The sequence below is a fragment of the Furipterus horrens genome, unplaced genomic scaffold, assembly GCF_987537825.1.
Source record: "Furipterus horrens unplaced genomic scaffold, mFurHor1.1.pri manual_scaffold_5, whole genome shotgun sequence".
Taxonomy (NCBI): Eukaryota; Metazoa; Chordata; class Mammalia; order Chiroptera; family Furipteridae; genus Furipterus; species Furipterus horrens.
In genome coordinates, this window is record NW_028327175.1 from 23,366,653 (window position 1) to 23,390,016 (window position 23,364).

Below are 23,364 nucleotides of genomic sequence, written 5' to 3' on the forward strand. Positions count from 1 at the left end.
AAATTCCTACTTTCATTCTGGGACCATGAGAAAGTGGGGGAAAGCACTCCTGCAGAGACTCTTTAAGTCAGACAGGCTGCACAGTGTACTAATTAATTTTTATAATTTTATTTTCCTCAAGAACCTATAACTAGAAGAAATAACTTTTTGAAATTTGTCCTCACTCCATAGTATCAAGCACTGCATGCCCTCCCTGAGCAAAGGACTTCTTCACAGTAACACATTGCATGGATCTGTGTCTGTTTCTACCGGGGCTGTCACATAGCCCTTCCTAGGTTGTGCCTTGCACACCCCCAAATACATACCCATCTTCCCTGCATGCTGTTGAGTATTGAGTATTGCATTGCACTTATTTACCGCTAACACATGCCATATCCACCGACAGCTTTTTGTTAAAATCCATGTTTGAGGGAGGCTGGTGGCAAGGTTAACAAACACTGAGACTTCATGATGAGAGTCTTGTTTTTCCTATGACTGACAAGAATGATCCTCTTAGTAAGGGTGTGTTTCTCTAAACACCAAAGATGTCATTCCATGGCTGGCTTAAAAATGAAGATAAGTGAGAGATGCACTCTTAAGAGAACTGAAGGGGGCATGTAGACTATAATTTAACAGTCCAGCATCTTGAATGAATACCTCAATAACTGATGGTCACTAACGCCATATTTGCCGTATTGCAGGATACCCCCTTATCACAGACTGACAACAGCTCTGGCTGAGCGGCTTAGAAGGTTGGAGCATCATACCATATACTAAAAGGTTGTGGTTTTGATCCCCAGTCAGGGTCCATACCTAAGTTACGAGTTCGATTCCCAGTCAGGGAGTGTATGGGAGACAACAGATTGACGTTTCTCTCTCTTTTTTTCTCTCTCTCCCTTCCTTTCTCTCTCAAATCAATAAACATATCCTTGGTTGAAGATTAAAAAATAAATAAAATGATCGTTTAAAAAAAGGCTGACAACAGAGTCTTCAAACAAGATTAATTTTAATAGGGCTTTATAATAGAAACACTTTGGGGGAACTTGACCATTCAGTCTGTTTGGGTTGCATGTACCTGTTCAGGCCCAGTAAAATGGGTAAGGTCTCTGAGAAACAAAATTAGGAACTATATTGTTGATGAAATTTGCTCTGTAAGAAACATGTCCTTTAGTGTTGTCACAGAAGTGTAGGTTTCCTATAACCAGGCCAAAGGGGAACAAAGCAGGGAGGGGACAATTACTTTTGACTCCCAAATACAGTTCAATCCTGGGCTGTACTTCATTGGAAATGGAAGGTCCCAAGTAGAATGCAAGGAAATGCTTATGCCCCAATTAGCCAGCTTGCTTCATGATAACAATTTCTGTTTTCCTTGAGAAACATTTTCTGACTCTCAGCTATTATCCCTCCTTGAGGGACAAAACAGAAACCTTTTCTTGCCTCGGGGATAGTGACTGAAGCAACTCTTGGCATTCGCAAAGGAAGGGGTGTTTAATCTCCTGCAGGTCTCAAGTAGGTGCTTGTTCTGAGCTAGTAATGGAATTTAAATTGTTCCTGCCCTGAGTTCATGAAAGTCTAGTTGTTGAAAAGTTCAAGAAAATTGAACTCTGGAAAATAACTTCTAACTGGCATCTGTTCATAGAAACTAGAATAACATAAGAAGCAACGTGGTGGCGTCAGCTGAGCGCCAGGCTCCCCGGTTATATTGATGGGTCAGCGATGGTCCGTGTGCCCGGGCAAGCGGCCGTGCAGAGACCGAGTTGGAGGCGACAAAGGGGCAGTTTCACCAAGTGACTGGTCTCTGATTTGTTTAAAACAGTATAAAAAGAGAGAGAGAGCGCCCCCCACGGAACCCCAAGTTGCCCTGAGGGAGGTGGGGTTTGGTTTCTTGAGGCAGAAGAAGCCAGCACTTAGCTGGCGCCTCCTGGTCCCTGGCCTTGGGTGGAGTTGCTCACGTGGCTAATTGGTCTGAGAAAGCGAAAGCTTCAAGTGGAGGGCTCTGTAATTTCTTAATCTTGCGTTTGCTTATTTTAATCCTCCAGCTGACACATCTTATTTGCTTTGTCATGGTTCTAATGCTGTGTTTGTACAGAGACACATACCTGTTTTTATTTTGTTTCTCTGCCTGCACATACACACATACACACACACACAGAGGAACATATTTTGTGTCCACAGGATTAAAAAAATTCTAACACATTGCACTAAGAAATGTTAAAATCTGTAACTGGATACTGACTGACCTTTCTAAGAAAAATTCGGCAGGACTTACCATCAACAGATGTTCGCCTCCAGCACAGAGCATGAGACTATTAGTCACTAGTGGGGAATGGAAGGGCTGTGGGGCTCCAGGCCAGGCGTATTTATAGGTGTGATAGTCGGGCAGCTGCTGGTCATAGCTGCTAGGTGACAACTTAGGTTATAACAAGTCCCCTTTTAAAAGTTTGTCCATATGGGATGTTGACATAACTCACTGAAAAATATTGTTTGACTTCCATTTCCAATCCCTATTGATTAAAAATTAAGTAGTATAAAATAATGTACATTTTCTGGAGGTAGTGTGACAGAATTATTCTAAACATCTTCGGAAACGATTATTGCAATATGAGTTCTTAGAGATATGGAAAATCTAAAAAGTGACCAGAAAGGCATGTTTGTGGTTGTGTGTGTGTTTAAGGGGAGACAGTATCTGAAAATGCTTTCCAATGGATGGAGGTCACCCAACAAAAACAAAAAAGGGACTCATTTTTCTCTGTTGCGTGGGAAGGGAGGGGACCGGCTGCTTTGCACATTCTGGCCTGCCCAGCCTCACAGGCCCAGTCCTGTTCTCCGGGCATCACAGACACACGCAGATCATGTGAGAGTATTGTCTGCAGAGGGTGCTCTGGATCCCCATGGAGAAGTCAAGCATTGAGACCCATGTTTTGCCAGAAGGAATTCCACACAGAGTACTGATTTCTAGTTAAGGAAACTTTTGGAATAAATGAGGCACATTTCCTAATTACCTAGTTTTGAAAGCAGTTTAACTCTTCATTTCCAGGGGAAATTAAAACAAAACTGGCCTATATACATGAAAGTGAGTTTCCAAAATTTTTGGACGTTTGTCCATTGTTATATATATATAGATAAAAAGGAATACATAGTAATTATTGCCAATATTTAATGTATAGAAACGTTCAGATAAATGAATAAAATAATACATGATGTCACTAAATAACTACTGTTATTTATATTTTCTTCTTTGATACTCATTCATCATTGATATTCATTCATCATTTATATTCATTCATCTGTTCACTATTTCATGTGCTTCATACATGTCAAGCTCTGTTAGCTGCTGAAGCCAGAGCCATGTCTATGCATTCTTTCATGGAATTTAAAATCTAATAGGGACTCAACATGACAAACATAATTAACTACAGTTAATAAATACTAGAAAAGACAATGATACACTGATGGAGTGGGGAGGGGCTCAGGTGGAGAAGATTCAGTGGGAACATGTGCACAGGCGCCTCGCACAGCGCCTGGCCCTGTGGAGAGGCCACCCAAGGGCTGCTGTGTCTGTGCTGGTCATCTGTGCTCTGGAGCCATTTTGTGGGTCCCAACTTAGAAACAGCAGGAGTGGTGGAGAGAGAAAACAGGAATCGCAACTCCTTGCTCCTTGGTTTCTTTTCACCTGGGAACCAAAGCTGCATTTTAGATCGTTCTGCTTCTGCCGCTTGGCATTTCAGGGTTCTGTATTCCCTCCCATGTCACTGCCCTAATGCACTTTCCAACTCATCTTTGAAATGATTCCCCTGTTCCATTCCAGAGAGGTCTTCCTGTGTCTCCTCTTATGAGCAGTCTCAGTTCCATTTCTTAGTCCATTGGGTATTAGTTCTGTGACGTTGAGCAAGATAGTTAATGTATCTGGGCTTCAATTTCCTCGTCTGTAAGACAGGAATAATAAATAGCACTTCAAACCATGTTCGTCGTGAGGACTGAATAGGAGAGTAAATTCGCGACATAGAACACAGTGCCTGGCCCCTGGTGTTAGCTATGATTCTTTGTTCTTGCTGCTTGAAACCTCTTTAACTTGAATTAACTAACTGCCTTGACTTGAATTATTCACCCTATTTCCATTCTTCCGTTTTACTAAAATTGTCACCTAAATAAAACTGTGATACTAGTCTCCGTGTGTAACCTCATTCCATAACTTTTAAAAATGGTTATTTCTACCTCCTACTTTAAAATATATTGCACAGCTCCTCATTGATCCCATTGAAGGTGTAGCACTTTACTCTGAGCTGCAAACGCCAGAAACCAAACGGAAACGAACTCGAGGCCAGAGAGGTCATTGGCTCCTGCAACGGGGGCGTCTGTGGCTGGCTTTACCTCGTGGGGTGGGTAGGACCCAAGAACTCAAACCAGCCTGTCACGATTCATTCATATTCTCCACCCCTCGAGGACCCCTACACTGCTGCTCTTCTCTCTTTCTCCATCGACTGCAGGTTACCTGTCTCTTATTGGTAATTACCTCCTCAAATCTGAAGCTCAAAAAATATGTGAAAGGACTTGAGCTTTGATATAGTAAAAATAAATAAATAAATATTTTTTTGTTGCTTTAAGAATAACTTTCCATTATAAAAATGTTTTTTTTTTTTTGAGTTTTAGGTTCACTAGTATATTCTAAAAAGATTTATTATCCTGGGAAATTACAATAATGAAAACGTTTTCCTCCCATACCCAGTCCCCCACTTAATTTTTGATTTTTTTCTCCAATAGCCCTAATTAAATGCCATTTTATAGAGGTGAGCTTCATGTATAATGAAGGGGGGAGAGAGAGGGGGAGGGGGAGGGAGAGAGAGGGAGAGGGAGAGGGAGGGAGGGAGGGAGAGAAGAGGAGGTGGTGGGGGAGACTCAGAGAGCTAACAGTATATCAGTTTGGGGTCCTGTGTATACTTTACTTGCTGGTTGGGGAGGGTGCCTTAGTTGTCTCTAAATCCTGAGATCCAGAAACGATGACTGACAGTCATCAACTACCCTTGGTTCGTGTTTATTGAAATGAATGGACAGGAAATGGTAGTGAGAGACGTTCTGTTCCAAGATTTGTTTGTTTCAGTATTATTTTTTGTAGAGCTCAAAGACACTGGGAGCGGAAGAGATGAAACAGGCTGCTACCATGTGTTCTCTCTTAGAGTTACAGTCAATTTTTAAAGAGCACAGGAGTGTTATGCTTATTAGTCTTATACCACCCCCTAGTGGAGAAGGAAAACTCTGATTCCAAAAAACCTCCGCTGCCTTGCGGCATACCTCTTCAGGGGAAAGGCTAAGGGAGTAAACCCCAACAGAAAATCCGGAGCCGGAGTCCCTAAGGCGGTTTGACGTTGTAGTCAACACCGGCAACTCCTGCGGCGCACCTGAAGCCAAGCTGTATGGACTCCGTCTTTCCCTTGGACCCTTCAGCTGCGAAGAGAGGGGGGGTCTGCTGCATGGGCAACAGCAGACCCTCCATATCACCCTGCCCAGGCTCTGTAGCTTCAGCTCCACTGGAGAGCACACTCCAGCGTCATCGCAAGATGTCGATTCAACACGGGAGGAGACAGATACCGCGTCACTCCCGAGTCGGACTGCACAGCCATTCTCGGCGGTGCAGATAGACTCTTAAGAAGCTACACCATCGTCTCTCGAGACGGACGGCTGCCGACGACGACGACCCCCTAGTGGACGATGCTGTAGGCTGCATCTGAAACTAAAGAGCATTCATGTATGTAAGCCATTAAACAGTACAAAAACTAACTTGTCTTTTAATGCAACATTCAAACAATGTTTTTGTTAAGTATATTTTTAAAGAAAAAAGGGACACAGTAACTTAAAATATAAGCATGAAAGAAATGAAAATCCTTCAGATCCCAGTTGGATCACATGAGTTATTTGGTTCATACCAAAACTCACCATTTTTTATTCCTACGTCTGCCACAGTTAAATGACCGGAAATCCATTTGGAGCTTGCTTTTAAGACTTGTTAGGACCAGAGAAGCATTTAGTCTAGGATTAATTATTCTCTCTGACTGAGGCAAAACCCTTCTGAGTACCTGATATCCATGAATTTGAGGTTTGTGAGCATAGGACCCTGTTCCCTTTGGTCCTTTCTCTGGCTTGCTCCTGGCCCACAGGTTCTTTTCTTTTTGGCTGTTTCAGATGGGAGGGCACATTGGGTCCCTGATAGACCATCTTGCCTGAAAACGAATTCTCCTCCGGTCTTTATTTTTGAAATGGGAATTCTCTGTAACTTTCTCACAGGGTGTTTCTCGCAGTCACGCAGTGTGAGAAACACCTGCCTCACAAACACCTGGGACACTTATTAAAAATGCAGATTCCACTTCCGGCCAAGATGGAGGCTTAGACGGACGCGCTAGGTCTCCCTCTACAACTAGAGAGGAATACAACTACTTCAAAACAAAGGATAACTAGAAATTCCAGAAAATAAAACTACACGGAAGCCCAACATATGAAGTTATAAACCAGCGGCGCTCTTTGGGCAGGTAGGACGAGAGAAAGGGGGCAGAGCTGTTTGCGGTGGCACCTGGGACAGCGGCGGGGAGAACAACCCCCGGCTGCAGTCGAACCCCCGGCAGCTCGTGACCCCAACGCTGGGGAAAGCAGCCACCACATCGCCTTGAACAGTGAGGCCCAGGGGGGCGGGAGGACAGATCCCGGTCTCCTAGCGGAATAACTGTGTGAATCCATCTTGGACCCCCGCCCCCAAAGAAAGCGCCACAGGGCTGCGAAATAGGTCGCGGACAGGCGCCGGTCGCTGGATTGTGACGCGTACACAGGCACTGCCCCGGACAGCCGGCCCAAGAAAACAAAACGCATCTGTCAAAATGAGGCAGACAACTATAGAAATCCCGGTGGCACAACTCACCAGGCAACAGATGGAGAACCTGACAGATGAACAGATAAGAAACCTGTCAGATGATCAGTTCTGGGCCATTGTTATCAGGTGGCTTACAGAATTCACAAAAGATTTGAAAAAAGATGAGAAAGAAGCGAAAAACACTCATAATGAAAGGAACAAAACCACATATGAGACAGATGGTGAGGAAATAAAATCCAGAGTTCATTTCAACAAACCGGAATATGGAGAAGGAACAAGCAGTCAACCAATGCAGCGAGAGGAAATGGGAAGCAATGATGAGAGGATCAGAAACCTCTGGGACAGCTATAAAAGGCCCAACATAAGAATCATTGGTTTTCCAGAGAGCGAGGAAGATGAACTAGAACTTGAAAAATTGAGTGAAAATATAATAAAGGAGAACTTCCCAGACTTGGGGAGGGAAACGGACTTGCAGGTCCAGGGGGCACAGAGAGTTCCAAAGAAGCTGGACCCAGGGAGAACCACTCCAAGACACATTATAATCAAAATGTCAAGGATTAAAGATAAGGAGAGAATCTTAAAAGCAGCAAGAGAGAAGAAAAGAATTATGTACAAAGGGGTCCCAATTAGACTATCAGCTGACTTCTCAAGGGAGACCCTGCAGGCAAGAAGGGACTGGCAAGAAATATTCAAAGTAATGAAAATCCAAAACCTACAACCACGAATACTCTATCCAGCGAAATTGTCATTCAGAGTAGAGGGACAGAGAAAGTGTTTCCAGGACAAAATAAAACTGAAAGAGTTCGTTAGATCCAAACCACTGTTGTATGAGATGTTAAAGGGACTGGTTTAGAAAAAGGAGGATCAAGACAATGAAATCTAAAATGAAAACTGCATCACAAGAAACAACAGAAGCTAGGGAATTGAAACAAGGGCAAACTAGACAGGCAACGAGACTGGAAAGAGAGCTATGGGTATGGGGAACATGTTGGGGGGAGGTCAACGGGGAGGGGGAATGGGGAGAGGGAGGGAGATGATATAGGAATTGGGGATCAAGGTAGGAGGGAATGGAATAGACAGAGAGAGGTTGAGAAGAACTGTATGCACAACTAATGGACATGATCTAAAAGGGGGGGACAACTGGAGGGAGGGGGCCCACCGGGTGGAGGGGAGCAGAGGGAAGGGAAATTGACACAAATGTAATATTATAATCAATAAAACACATTAAAAAAAAATAAAAATGCAGATTCCTGAGCTTCCCCCCAGGTCCGCTCCATCAGACTCTCTAGAGGAAGACCCAGATGGCCGCTGCTTAAACAATGCCCTGGGGGTTCACAGTCAACTTGAGGATTTCCTGGAAGAGCAATTTTCAATCTGTGTGGCTACCACATTGGTGTGCCATTAGAATTTTTAAAATGTGCAGTACCTGACTATCTAGTCAGGGGCACTGACCTCTTTTCCCTTAAATTGTCACATTAAAAAACACAACACAACAATAGCCATTCAGTGTGAATGAATCAAAATTATACCTATATTTTTGGTCAGATTGGCAAAAAAAAAAAAAAAATTGGAGGGGGGTGTGTCACAGAATTTTAGTAATCAATCTGTGTGTACCATGAGATGAAACAGGTTGAAAACTGCTCACCTAGAAGGATTATTTGGGCCAGACTGTTGCAGACCTCCGAACAGCAGGGTCCACGGCGTTGTGGATGAAATGAATAAATGCACACGGACTGCAAGAATCCTGTGGAGAAGAGGGGACAAAACTGGCCACTTTCTAGAGGAGAAAGCGCAGTTTGCCCCTGCCAGAACAGGCTTTTATTAATTATTTAGGTGGATTACATCCAAGAAAGTTGTGAATCATTGTGCCAGTTACTGCCTTATATGATTATTATTTTTATATAACAGAGAAAAGAATGTTACACATGCATGGGTGATAAGGATAACACATCTAGAACATAGGCCTGGTTTCCCATGGGAAAACTGGTGTGTGGAGTGGGTCCTGTGTGCTGCCACGCTCCCAGTGGTTTTCCACTCTGGGGCTGAGCTGCATTTGCCACCACTGAGCACCCCAGCTTCCCATACCAGACCACCTAATGTATATACCTAAGTGTATTCTAATAGGAACATAGAGGCAGAAAGAAGGGATGTTGGGTTAAAGTTCTTCTGGGAAGCCAGAGCACCCTTCTGTGATATGGTGTGGCTGCTTGTCTGAGCAGTTGTGTTCCTAATTTCTATTCCCTTGGAGTTTCTCACACAGGTGAAACCATAAATTGGTTCTTTGGTAAAAAAAATGCTTATCTTGACCATACAGAATATCTTTTGTTAAACATTTCCTTCAGGATTTTTCTTTCTTTTTTTTTTTAAAGAAGGATAACATACTGAAATGAATCTGCCAGGGCCATAGTTTTGGTATCTTTTTATTTGAAAGCACCACACAGCTGCAAATCTATGGGCAAAGCCCATTTGAAAGATGGTGTGGCCATGAGGGACTTGTGGCTTCTTGCTTGGAACCACTTCAGCTGGACTCACCAAGAGTGTGAAAGGTTGGGAATGATGGTCCCAAGGGAGGAACTCTAAGTGGTCCTTATCTCTTGGCTGGAATGTGCAGGAGTTTCGTTCCTTAGTGAAGGCATGTGTGAAAGAGAAAGCTGAAGAAAGGGAGAAAGCAAGCAGGTGAGGAAGGAAAGGACGGACAGAAAGATGGACAGACAGATCAACCAAAGAATCTGACTTCCATTTGTCTGGCAAATGCATGTTCTCTCTGAAACTAATGTGGGAAAAAATAAACCATGGACTATTAACACTGAAGCCACTAGTAACTAGTTTTCTCCACTGGTTGACCTTCAGTCATACAAGACTTTTATACTCTTTTGTTAAGGACTTGGTAAAGCTTGACCCTGTTTTTAAGTCTTGTTTTATGTTGGTTGGACCTTCCATTGCAGGTTGAGCAGCGTCAAAGATGGTGGGAAGATAGCCACACACCATGTAAAAGATCTCTTTCCCAAGCCTCACCCAGGATTCACAGGAGATCCTTTCTCTGCTTATGTGTTTTCCAGATAAAGCTCTCTAGGAAAACGTAGAATTTCATTCTGGAGCAACTCAGAGAGAGAGAGAGAGACACAGAGAGAGAGAGAGAGAGAGAGAGAGAGAGAGAGAGAGAGAGAGAGAGAGAGAGAGAGAGAGAGAGAAAGTGTCCTATATTCAACATCATCCAACCACCAAGCATGAATCTTACTTTCTGCTGAGCGTTTGGATTCTGCACATGAAGTGCTCCCTTTTGCCTAAATGAGGGCATGTGGATATGGGTCAGTTGCACCTTATTCCTTCTGATTCTAGAAAGGAGCAGGACGGAGCATTGAATGTTCCTTCTCATTCTAAATTACAGTATTGGGTTTCTTCAAAGAATGTCATTGAATTTATTCATCTTTTGAAGAGGGCACATGTTTAAAGGAAAAAGAACTGCATTGGAAATTAGAAGTCTTGGCCTCAGGTCGTGGCTTGGCCCCAAATTAGCTGAGAAAACTTGGGGTTCACTATCATCTATAATAATAAGGGAATTTGAAAAGTTGGCATCAAATGTTCCATCTCATTCTCTATTACATAACTATATTGATTCTAGTATGTGTTACATACCTTTATTACCTAACTTGAATTGCGGTGTCAGAAGCTAATGGTAGACTGTATAGAATGAAGATGATAGATGTGTACATTACAGTGCAACTCAGAATTAATCACTGGACAGTTTAAAGCTATTATGAACCTCCCAGAGAGTGACTCGTTTGGATCCCTGTTTCATTTAAATAAGTGTAGAGTGACATCACTTCTTGGCCCTTGAATTCAGATTTTCTTTTAAAATCATACATATTTCTCTTAAATGTTATTCAGTACCATCTATATATTTACTGTTATCTCAGTCACTTACTACTCTTTCCAAACCCATTTGGTTAGGAAACATCTTCAACTTGTACACAATGAATTTCTCATTCCTGTTTCTGATTGTAACAATAATTCAAATATCAATCAGAATTATTCACAATTCTAATGTTAATATAAATGTTAGTAACAATGGAATTTATTGTCCCAAAATACTGTCACAGGAGGCTTTTTCAGTGCTACAGGTATTCAGTTTTTATTGGTTTGAAATAGTAATACTAAACACACTGAATATAATGTAAGCCACAATGGGGGAGCTTGATACCTTTTATTGAGTAAGGGAATGAGGTAATGAATGGATGGGTACTGAGGTTTCTTCATATTCATTTGAAGTCCACTGAAAATAGGTAAGGTCCTTAAATACAGAACAGAATTTTTAGTTATTTCATTGTATTAAACACCATAAGTTGTATGTAGACTTTGCTATAACATTATCTCTATGCAGATAATTTAGGTAATTTTAGGGGTTCAGTATTAGATTAGCCTTCTTTTCAATTTTAGGGCACTTACTTACTAAAGTAATAAAATATGTATATAAATGTGGTGTCACTTCTGAGGCATGGATCCTAAAGATAGTATTAGCAGAAGGTTCCAGAATCTTATCTCTTAAGAACCAGTTACTCAAAAAATTATTTTTCATGGCTGTCATCAGCAGAAATATTATCTTTACTTCACGAGTACATAAACTGAGGCAAAACTTAAGTAACATTTATATTTTGACTATAGAATGTGAAGTGAGATATATGCATGTAAAATGTATGTACACATGTACATATAGGTGTAGCTTTAAGAATGGTAGTTGATTCTCATGCATCCATCACCTAACTTAAGAAATAGGCATGATCAATGACGGAAAAAGTGTGACAATTGTAATAGAAAAACAATAAAAATAAAATTAAAAAAATTAAAAATTAAAAAAATAAAGAAATAGACATGATTGGTACACCTGAAACCAATATAATATTGTATGTGAACTCTAAGTGAAAAATAAATTTTAAAAAATAGACATGACCAATAATACCCAAGAAGCTCCCATATGCCTTGCTCAAGTCACAAATTCTGTGATGAGGATTGGGAATATATGAGGTATTGTGAGATCCTGTTGAGTTGAACAATTTTCTGTAGAGTTGACCAGTAGTAGTATATATTGAAAATCCACTGTTGATGATGATGATGATGATGATATTAATGCCAAGGTTTCTTTTAAAATATGGTGGCTTCCTCATCCTTAAGGTTTGAAGTGTTTCTAACAAGTCCCACAGGGCCTCGTATGACCTAGTCCACTTGCTACTTCCCCTGCTTCGTGCAGTGATATTCTTTTGGTTCACTCTGCTGGAGCCACACCAGCGTTTCAGAATAGCACTTTTAGCTCCTTCTCACTGCAGAGCCTTTGCATATGTTGTAAATTGTGCTTTCAGGAACTCTCTGAGCCCTCACGGTAAACTCCTGCTAATCCAGATTTTCACTTCAAGTGACTTCTTCAGAGAAGATGTCCAAACATCCTCACCCTATACCTCTCCCTCAGCGTGTCCCTTGTTATCATTGGGTAATTATGTAGCTAGCTGTTTAGCTTCTATCTCTGCTCTTGGCATTTGAGCTTTGTGAGGCAGGTATCGGCTTGTTTACCTCTGCAAAGGGCTTTACCAAAGAGCGTGGCCAATATAGTATGTGCTCAATAAATATTTGGTGAAGCAATGAATGTCAAATCATCCAAACTTCAGTTAAATTTTTTTTATTTTCTTTTTTTCTCTCTTTAGCTGGGAAGTGGTCAATTCCAAACCAGATGAAAGACCCAGGCTCAGCCACTGTATTGCAGAATCATGGATGAATTTCAGCATATTCCTTCAAGAAATGTCTCTTTTCAAACAGCAGAGCCCTGGCAAGGCAAGTTTTGCAGTATAGGAGAATTACTGTATGCTTTAAAATGTGCCGTAAACATAGAAACAAATGAATTAACTTATTTTATCTGCTTGTGAGTGTTCTCCAATTCAGCATATAATTTACTAGAACACATGCCATAGAAGCTGATATTAGCAAGATTCAGAAACATTGTGTTAGCACGAGAAAAACGTCAACCTCATATTTTGAAATTGGATTGGTTTTCTATTTTTATACATATTTAGCTCTTAACTAAAATAAATGGTGAGTGGTCTTGTCATCCAGACCAAGAAGAAAAATATCCTATTAAGAATTTCAGCTTATTGTACTTAGTTAGCATGGCTCTGAAGTTGAAGGCAGACAAAAAGAACACATAGTCCTTTCAAGGGGCTTTCAGAGATAATTGAGTATCACTTTTAGTCTAAAAAGTGGAATTTCTTGTATTATTTGTTTAAGAAATAAAATCTTTGACAAAAAAATTCAGAGTGATTATATAAATAGAATGAGTATTTTTTCCAAGATGAAAACCTATGAGGAGAAGAGTTATAGGTGGTTTGAAAGAAATTACAAGGAGAAGTGCAAACACTTGGATTATTTTTATGTGTAGGGACAGCTTCAGCTGTGATCCTGAGAGCAAGGGGGAGGTGCAGAGCCATCAGTGGATGCTTTGCCTCCCTGTGACATGTTCAAGTTTCTCAAATGCCCACCTGTAATTGGAAGGAAGAGCCTAGGAATGTCAGCGTTTACAGTTCCTCTCATTGTACCATGTACAGGCCCTCTCTTACCTTCAATAAAGTACGAAGTAATAGAACTATGCTTAGACACATTTTGAACATATTAAAGTATGTACAAGGTTGTACATGGATATTTAGAATAGCTATCTGTTGGGGGATGCATTTTTTATGTCTATTTTACCAAAATGATTAAACATTTTTAGGAGATTCTGAACTTAAAGCTTAATAAGCCCCAAAGTCAATTAACTTAAGAGGATGATGCTATAGATTTAGAGGATAATATGAAATCTCTTCACAAAGCTGAATTCTGAGTATACTAATGCTTTTATAGACTTGTTTTTTTCAAGTTTTAAGGTCTTTCCTCTTCTGTTTTATTACTAGAATGCCATATTCTTCCAAGGCCCCTGCTGTTTCTGTTAATTTAGTTTCTCAAGTTCATCAGTTCTCCTTTTGACTAGTTAATTTATTAGCCAAAGAAGGAAAAATCAAAGTTAATCTGAATTGCAGACCTCCTTGCTCTTCCTCTTATCAGTTATTGATCAGTTACAAATCCCTTATTTGTGTGGCCTTTTTCAAATGTTTCATATTTTCTTTGCTTATCAATTTAATTTAATATCATAATTAAAGCAAAACAAGATAGTTTATTTTATAATTAGAGTGTGAAAAATATGTGAAGACTTTATGGGAGGATTTTTTCCTTTTCTTTTTATAATGGAAACATTTTTAATTAAAAATTTTTTTTATATATTAATGCCAACTAATTTTTATTTTTTAAAGATTTTACTAATTTACTTTTAGGGAAGAGGGAGGGGAGGAAGAAAGAGAGGGAGGGAAACATCAATATGTGAGAGACACATCGATCTGTTACCTCTCACATGCCCCGACTAGGGACCTGGCCTGCAGCCTAGGCATGTGCCCTGAACTGGGAATCAAACCAGGGACCTTTTGGTTCGCAGGTCAGTGCTCAGTACACTGAACCACACCAGCCAGGGCTATGGGGGGATTTTTCTATCTTTATGTTTAAACTTTTTTACATAACCAAGACTTTTTGAGGGGTTGTGACTGGTAGAGGAACAGAATCACATTTCCCTGTAGGAATTTCATTTCATTCACAGTTAGTTTAGCTTCTAGGTGATGTAGAAAGGGGGTCAGTTTGATATAGTTGCAGAGGAGAACAGCAACAGCCAGAAGAGTTATCCCAGCAGCTCATCAGCTCTGCAAATTACCATTACATTTGCAGAAATGCCTCTAATGTCTGTAACATGTCTTGGTGGGCTTATAGAAGTAAATAGTTTGAACCGGCAACTTCAGTTACCAAGCTGCTTTACATTCAGTGAGTGATCCTGAGTAAGAGAAGTTTCTGGGGACATAAATTTTCAGTTCTCTTGCATCTGACAGTAATACAGCCCCAGACGTGACTAATGGGAGACATTGTGTTCTGTGCCAAAATGAGCTTCTGGAACATCAAAATGATTATTACCAAGTGTGAAAATGGACTAAGGCAGGTTGAACACTGCAGTCATTAGTTAGAATGAAGGGCAAAGGACCACTGAAAAACATTCAGCATGATGTCATAGATCACATATAGATAAGTAATTGTGTGTGCATTCTGTGCTCTCAATTGTCTTAGTGTTGCGCATAACTGTCACATGTTATTTCTCTGATTTCTAGTTTTGTCTCCTGGTCTGCAGTGTGTGCACGTTTTTTATGATCTTGGGAAGTTACATTCCTGGGGTTATACTCAGCTATCTACTCTGTAAGTACAGAACATGTGGCTAGTTTATGTGATGCATGTGGTATCATTAAATGGTCAACGAGACCTTCTGTAGTTTAGGAGAGGAGGGATGAGTTATTAATTATAAAGAAAGTTGATTATTCTTTAATTTCCACCTGTAAAAAGTTTCTCCTTTTCCTAGCGATCTGTTTATATTTTAAAATTGGAAGAATAGTTGCCAAAAGGCAGGATTATAAACGGTTGATTTTATTTTAAATTATGTCTTAAAACTATAAATAAGATATACTCCCTGCCCCACGAGACACATGAATACCTTTGCTCTTGTGCGTGTTCTGTAGCTCAAAAATAATTAAAACCACAATGAGATACCATTAACCAGAATGGTTACAATTAAAAATACTGATTAGATCGAGCTAATCAGCAAGGATATGGAGCAACTGGAGTTCTCACACACTGTTGGTGGGTATGTAGAAGGGCACAGCCACTTTGGATAATAGTTTGGTAGTTTCTTAAAAACTGCTGCATGTCCCAGTCATTCCACAGCTAGTTGTTTACCCAAGAAAAAATGAAAGCTTTCATCTGCAAAAGACTCATACATGAATGTTGCTAGCAGCTTTATTTGTGGTAGCCAAAAATGGAGCACAAGCCATATGTCCACCAACAGATATATATGTACAGGATAAATGACCTGCGGTATATCCGTATAATGGATTACTACTCAGCACTAAAAAATTAATATATGCAGCAATCTGGGTGAATCTTAAAATAATTAGATTGAGTGGGAGAAACCAGATTTTTAAAAAAGTATATGAGATCTGTCTGGAAGAAGTCCAGCCATTGTTAATATCATGAGAACAGTTTGCGTGACATCGATGTAACCTGGCAGCCAAGGAGAGTGGACTGGAATGTGCATGTGTGAACAATGACGCCTTCATCATACTAGTGAGTGGGGGCAGTAGACACCATTGAGTGAGCATGTGTACTGTGTGGCCATCACATTCAAAATGACTGAGTGAGCAGAGCAATGAATTTGCATCAAATTTTGAGTTAAGCTTGAACATTCCTCTGTGGAAACTATCTGGATGATTTAGAAGGTTGCAGCTATGGGCAGCTGGTGATTGGCAGCTTCATCACAACAGTGCACTTGCTCATGCGTCACATCTTGTGCAGAGTTTTTTTGGTGAAACATCAAATCATCCAGTTGACCCATCTCCCCTGCAGCCAATATTTGGTGCCCTGTGACTTCTGGATTTTCCCAAATCTAAAATCACTTTTGAAAGGGAAGAGATTTCAGACCATTGATGAGATCCAGGAAAATAGAATGGGGCAGCTGATGGCAATTGGGAGAACTGTGTGAGGTCCCAAGGTACCTACTTTGAAGGGGGCCGAGGCGTCTGTCCTATGTACAATGTTTCTTGTATTTTGTATCTTCTTCAGTAAATGTCTCTTTTTCATATTACATAGCTGGATACCTTCTGGACAGACCTCATATACTGTATGATTTCACTTGTCATTCAGACTAATTTTTAGTGACAAAGTAGACCACTGGTTGCCTCAGGAGGAGGTAGAAGAAATCAGGACAAGGCAGGAGGAAAGGATTAATAGAAACACGAGGAAACTCGGGGGCGGTAGAAATATTCACTGTCTTACTGTGGTGCTGGTTTCTTAGTTGTATTCATAGGTCAAAACATATCAAATTGTACACTTTAAATATGTGCCTTTTACTGTGCATCAACTATAATTCAAAAATGCTATTAAAAAAGTGTAGATTTCCTGCTTCTCCTGAAAAATATGATTTAATGCTGCCACCTTTAGATGGTGTGCGCATGCTCCATTTAACTAACCCTCCTATTTCCCTATTTTTCTCACACCAGCTTTTAAAATTTATACATACCACCTTGGCTTCTAGAGGTATTTGAGTTTGCAGCTCCTATTTAAAAGGTAAATAGGCACGTTTCCTAACACAACAAAGAAATAAATATTAGGAAGACAATACAACCTTCATTTCTTTTTGTATTCCTAATGCATGACACAGATGGCAAATGGTCTGAGTTCAAATCCATTCTCCCAAGTAGAGCTCATGTAGAATATCAGCCTCTGAATCTGCCTTGTTCAGCAGGTGAAGGAGAAGAGAGCTGGGGAAGGAGAGTCTAATATGGTCAGGGCATGGTTCACATGGTTTGCATTCATCTCATTCATCCTTCACAACAGCCCGAAATAATATTATCCCAATATGACTGATGAGAGGCAGATAGATAATAACTTCCCCATGGTGCAATGGCATTTAACAAAAAAGCAGTCCCTCTAGGACTGTTGTCTGGAAAGCATGGAATCTTTGTATAAATTATGTGGGTAAAGGACTGAAGGGAGGGAGTTAATTTAATTGCAAGTCTTTGAAAACAATGACTATAAATATGGCGTGTGTGTGTGCACATGCATGAATATAGGATTAAATGTTTTTATTACAGGGGGAAGAATTTAAATTATGAACTTAGTTCATAGAGCATTTCCCTAAGGGAAAAAAAATCCTATTTGCCAATAAGAGAACTGAAATATTTTTATGGGACCACAAAGATGTAGTCTTTTGAAATAAAGATAATCTTACCCACACTCTCTTCCTTCTTATATTTCAGTACTGTGTGCATTTTTGTGTCCACTGTTTAAATGTAATGATATGGGACAAAAAATATACAGCAAAATCAAGTCAGTTCTGCTGAAACTAGATTTTGGAATTGGAGAATATATTAACCAGAAGAAACGTGAGAGATCTGGTAGGTAAAGTTTGACTTTTAGATTTCACAAATGAAATGAGACATCAACGAGCTCTTTATTATGAAATTACCTTCAGCATTTTTCAGGGTGTTTTAGCCTTTTTACAGCATATTATTACAGAAGCTAATCCCCCCAAAGTAACATATCTTTTTCTATTTAGACTTCTGTTCTTTTATTAAACATACAATAAATTGATTTTTTAAATGATCAGGGGAGGGAGGAAAGGAGTCAACCATTCTGTATTTACTCCTTATGTTTACTTTCTTTAATTTGCTTTATTTGGGGCCGGGCTATTGTAAATAAAAAATGACACAGATAGGATTGAGGATGTGGGAGCTGTATAAGAGGACACAAAAGAATGGAAAGGAAAATACATAGAGGAAAAACCAATGTGATCAGTTTTCACTTTTTAACTTGTCTCAAACCATAGCGAGCGTCACAACTGCCAGGAAGGCTTACGAAAGCAGAGGTTGCTGGGCCCCCTCCCAGTCTCCGATTCAGCTGGTCCAGGTTAGGGTTTGGGAACATGGATTTCTAAAAAGTTTCCAGTGGTGCTGATGCTGCTGGTCCAGGAGCCACACTGTGAGAACCACTAATATGGACCGTTTCCCCTGGAAATCAGACCTTTGCGTGTATGTAAAGCTTGACCATTTAATTCTGTGAAGGCGCTGGAGAAAATGAGGAATGTGGGTAAGGATATGTAAAGGTTAATAAGGTGCACTATTCTAAGCTGGCTGGGAAACTGAAAGCTTCCAAATTTTTTCTCAACAGAAGCAGACAAAGAAAAAAGTCACAAAGATGACAGTGAATTAGACTTTTCCGCTCTTTGTCCTAAGGTATTTTTTTGTTTAGTTTTCAATTTGTTCCTGTGTAGTTTGACTATGAATTTATTGATATGCACTAAAGCGGGATGATTTTCCTAATAGACTTATCCTATATTTCTAAGATGATTGAACAATTCTGAAAGGAAAATTCTCATATGGTTTTTATTATTCTGACATTTTTGGTGTTAGTATGGAGTTTTCAAAAGATTTGCCACCGAAGTTTACAGTGTGCGACTGGTATTTATATTAACACAGATTAGCCTCACGGCAGCTGCCAAAGAGTTGTCTGTGTCGGACACAGACGTGTCTGAGGTCTCCTGGACTGACAATGGGACCTTCAACCTTTCGGAAGCATACACGCCACAGACGGACACTTCTGACGGTATGTTCCCATTTCTCCTTTTTCTGTTCTGATGAGTGCATGCCGAAATATTTAACTCTGTCCACTGCTGAATGGATAAACAAATGGGGTGTAGCTATACAATGGACTACCACATGGCTATTCAAACGAAGTACTGATACTTGCTACAACATGGATGAGCCTTGAACACCTTAGGCAAAATGAAAGAAGCCAGGCACACGTCCACATAAACTGTACAACTCTATTTATGTGAAATGTGCAGAAGAGGCAAAGACATGTAGATGGAAAGTGGATGGGGCCTGGGAAAAGGGAATGGTGAGTGACTGGTAATTAATATGGTTTCTTTTTTTTTTTTTTTTTTTTTAGTATGAGTTTTTGTTTGGAGTGATGAAAATGTTCTAGAATTAGTAGTGAAGATTGTACAACTTTGTGATGATATTAAAAACCATTGAATTATACACTTTAAAGGGGTACATTTTATAGCATATGAATTATATCTCAAAGGCCATTATGTTTTTGATGAGAAAAAACCTAAGCATGTCGATATCCAAAATCTGCCTTTATTTTGAAAACAAATAAATATTGACAGTGAACAAAATTAACATCTAAAATATCTAGTGACATTGTTTATAGTAAGAATGGGAGGAGGGGAAGAGAGAAGCTAATCAGAAATATGCAGGGCTAGTTCTCACTAACAGGGACTGAATTATGGAAGGCAAATTCCCCGAATCCAAAGCTGACTCCAAGGTTTCTCATGTTTTTTCTTCAGTCAGTTTAAAAATAAAAATAAACTCTTATTTTTAATAATTAGGTTAAATGCAAGAACACTTCTTCTTTTCAAAGATTTTATTTACTTATTTTTAGAGAGAGGGGAAGGGAGGGAGGAAAAGAGGGAGAGAAACATTGACGTGGCTGCCTCTCGCATGCCCCCAACCTGGCCTGCAACCCAGGCATGTGCTCTGACTGGGAATTGAACCCACGACCCTTTGGTTTGCAGGCTGGCAGTGAATCCACAGAGCCACACCAGCCAGGGTGACATTTTCTTTTTGTAGAGGAAAGAGGGAAGCTGTGCAGGGTTTGAAAGGAGACAGGTTTGGGGATTGGGAGACCCAAGTGTTGGCTTGCCTTTGTAATTAGCTAACTGTATGACCTGTAACTGGTGACAAAATTTGTGTGGACTTCAATTTCATCATCTTTAAAGTGCATTAGAACAAGAGGATCATTAAGGTCCACTGAAGCTCTACAAGCTCTTAACTATCCACAAGACCTGGAAAACAAACTTTGCTTTCAAGCATCCCATCTCAGATTTACACAATAAAAGGACAATGATAATCCAACCCATAGTTGAGACTTTTCTGTAATTAAACTGGAGATTTCAGATCACTGTTGTAAAGGGTTATTATATTGAAAGCTTTTATGAACAGTGAAAAACAATAAAATCACTGTTTGCCTATGAACCTGGCATTGCTTTCAAATGCCCTAAATCTTAAGTGTTTATATATATATATATATATAATATATATTCAGGACACGAGTTTGTTTAAAATGGATTGGTCAATTTCAGGTATATTTATAGAAAGTCAAATGTGTCCATACACTCTCAGGTTGAACATGGAATAGAAGGAGCAATGGCTTCTTCTAATTCATTGCTTTAAACAAATACAGGTTACAGATACTCAGATTGATCTCCATGGATGAAAATGCTAACGTTGGGGAATATTCCATATCTGCTGTACCAGATACCATGAAACCTCCAACTGAAAATTTTTTTTTATTTCGTGATCGTACATATCCCCATTGGCTTAAACTAATTTCCTCCCCAGGGGCAGGATGGAATTTTTGTTTATGGTGACTGTGTAAACTTCAGTCAAAGCCTCAGACAGGTTGAACACTCAAGTCATTACATACACTGCTTTGTGCTTACGAGGAAAGTTAAAAGATGTAAGAGGACATGTAGTATTTGTGTACTTGTGGATAGATAGAGCCCCAGATTTAGGAGGGGTCCAATATGTGTGGTAGAGTTTATTTAAACTCAGCCAGGAGGCTAAATAAGTGCTAAGGTTGCCCAGAGGGATCAGATTAAAATTAGGTATCTTTTAGACAGCTCTTTTATTTCAAATTTCTGTTGGTGCGTAAGCATGAACTTCTGTTCTACATTTCACAGATCTTGACCGACCTAATGAGGAAGTTTTCTCTCGAGGCCTTTCAGATTTTCCGTCTCTAGAAAATGGCATGGGAACAAATGATGAAGAAGAATTAAGCCTCGGCTTGCCCTCTGAGCTCCAGAGAAAGAAGGAACAGTTGGACCGCGGTCTCAGACCCAGCAAAGAGAGGCAATCAGCCGCTGGTCTCACTCTTCCTCTGAGCAGTGACCAAACCTTTCAATTGATGAGCAACCTGGCAGGGGACGTCATCACAGCTGCAGTGACTGCTGCTATCAAAGACCAGTTAGAGGGTGCGCAGCAAGCCCTTTCTCAGCCTGCACCCAGCCCAGGAGAGGACGCAGACACTGAAGAAGGTGATGACTTTGAACTCCTTGACCAGTCAGAGCTCGATCAGATTGAGAGTGAATTGGGACTTTCACAAGACCAGGAAGAAGCGCAGCAAAATAAGAAGTCTTCAGGCTTCCTTTCAAATCTACTTGGAGGCCATTAGTCTGGAATCAGCTTGTATGACAGAGCACAGATAAACTACCAAAAAATTTCAAACAGGCAAAAAAAAAAAAAAGGAAAATATGTTTTGAACTGTGAGCTTTACTGATTACTTTAGATGATTTTGTCTTATTTTCCCTTCTGCAGTGAATTAATTGGATATATATCAGCTGACACTGATAGATTGATATCTCTGATAGTTGTTTTTTATGTAATAAGCATGGAAATGAAAAAAAATATATATATATACAGTTGACCCTTGAACAAATGGGTTTGGACTATGCAGGTCCACTTTTTTGTGGATTATTTTCAATAAATACTATAAATGTATTTTCTCTTCCTTATAATTTTCTTAGACATTTTTGTTTTTCTAGCTTACTTTTAAGAATACAGTATTTAATACATATACAAAATGTGTTAATCAACTGTTTATGTTATCAGTAAGGCTTCTGATCAATGGTAGGCTATTAGTAATTAAGTTTTTTTGGGAATCAAAGATATATGCAGAGTTTTGACTGTGTCCCTGACCCCCACATTGTTCAAGGGTCAATTGTGTGTGTGTATACACACACACAGACACACGCAAACATATACATTCATACTATGTTTTCAGAGATGAATATTAGGGGTTGTTTTTAAAGCAAAAAGAAAACACCAAATTATTGAGATCCTCCATAAAAGTACTCTGTACTGTTTCTTTACAATTACTTTTTCAAGCATGCAAAAACAGTTTATTGTAACTCACCAAAATATTTACAATTAATTGTGAATACATGATGTATCAGCTCCTTTGTTCCTAATACTTAGAAACAGATAAACATTTTTGGTAGATTTTGTTGTAAAAAGACAAAAATTATCAGGGCATCTTTAGTTGAAAGACTTGAGAAATAACATCAAAATTAATTTCCCAGAAAAAAAAAATCTTAAAATGTATTTAACTCCTTTGGATAAGCTGGTACATTTCCATATTATTTCTGCAGTTGTAGACTTAGGCTTCCTTATAAATGGCATGCTCTATAGACTGCCAGCTCTAGTCCTGCAATGGGTGGCATTAACCCATAGGAAGCAAGTAATTATATATCACGTAAACAGTGGTTTTGATGTAAACAGATTGGGCTATGTTTTGTGGTTCAATTGTCATATATTTGTAATAGGAATATTGTGAGTTCAGATCTGTTCTGCCTGCTCAGATCTAGGTTTAAGCCTTCATGTTTGATATAGTGTCATGGAAAATGTCTTTTAAAATCATGAAACTAGTTCCTGGTCTGTTCTGTGAGTGATGTGGTCATCAGCAGTAAAGAAACAATAACTTTTTGTGGTCTGTGTAGATTCTCCTACAGGAGAAAAACAAGCTTGGCTTTAAGGTGTATTTATTTGCCATTGAAATCTAAATATTTAATCTGTTTCTCATTGGGAAGCTAGAATATATTTTTCCATTATTTCAAATTTTTAAGATCACCTTTAAATAACCAGAATTGACTTAGGTTTTTAAACAAAGGACTACAGAGCAGAAATCAAGCTAATTTTGTTTCTATGATATAACTTTTAATAGTGTTGAGGGACCATGCCAGCAATACCAACAATCTCTTCAATCTTCAGGTACAGCTGGCATTTCTACAGATGCATACACACATCTGA

General features: G+C 39.6%; 1 protein-coding gene across 3 annotated transcripts in view; it reads left to right on the plus strand.

The window, feature by feature from the left end:
* Positions 1–22,056, plus strand: part of RETREG1 (reticulophagy regulator 1) — a 113,509-nt gene extending 91,453 nt beyond the window's left edge. For all 3 annotated transcript variants that reach the window (XM_090276209.1, XM_090276210.1, XM_090276211.1), the window contains 6 exons: positions 12,529–12,655; positions 15,055–15,139; positions 17,752–17,889; positions 18,662–18,726; positions 18,970–19,096; positions 21,240–22,056. In XM_090276209.1, the coding sequence (XP_090132335.1) occupies positions 12,529–12,655; positions 15,055–15,139; positions 17,752–17,889; positions 18,662–18,726; positions 18,970–19,096; positions 21,240–21,730 (1,033 nt within the window). In that variant the 3' untranslated portion in view covers positions 21,731–22,056. The remainder of the gene's footprint in view (positions 1–12,528; positions 12,656–15,054; positions 15,140–17,751; positions 17,890–18,661; positions 18,727–18,969; positions 19,097–21,239) is intronic.
* The last annotated feature ends 1,308 nt before the right edge of the window (positions 22,057–23,364 follow it).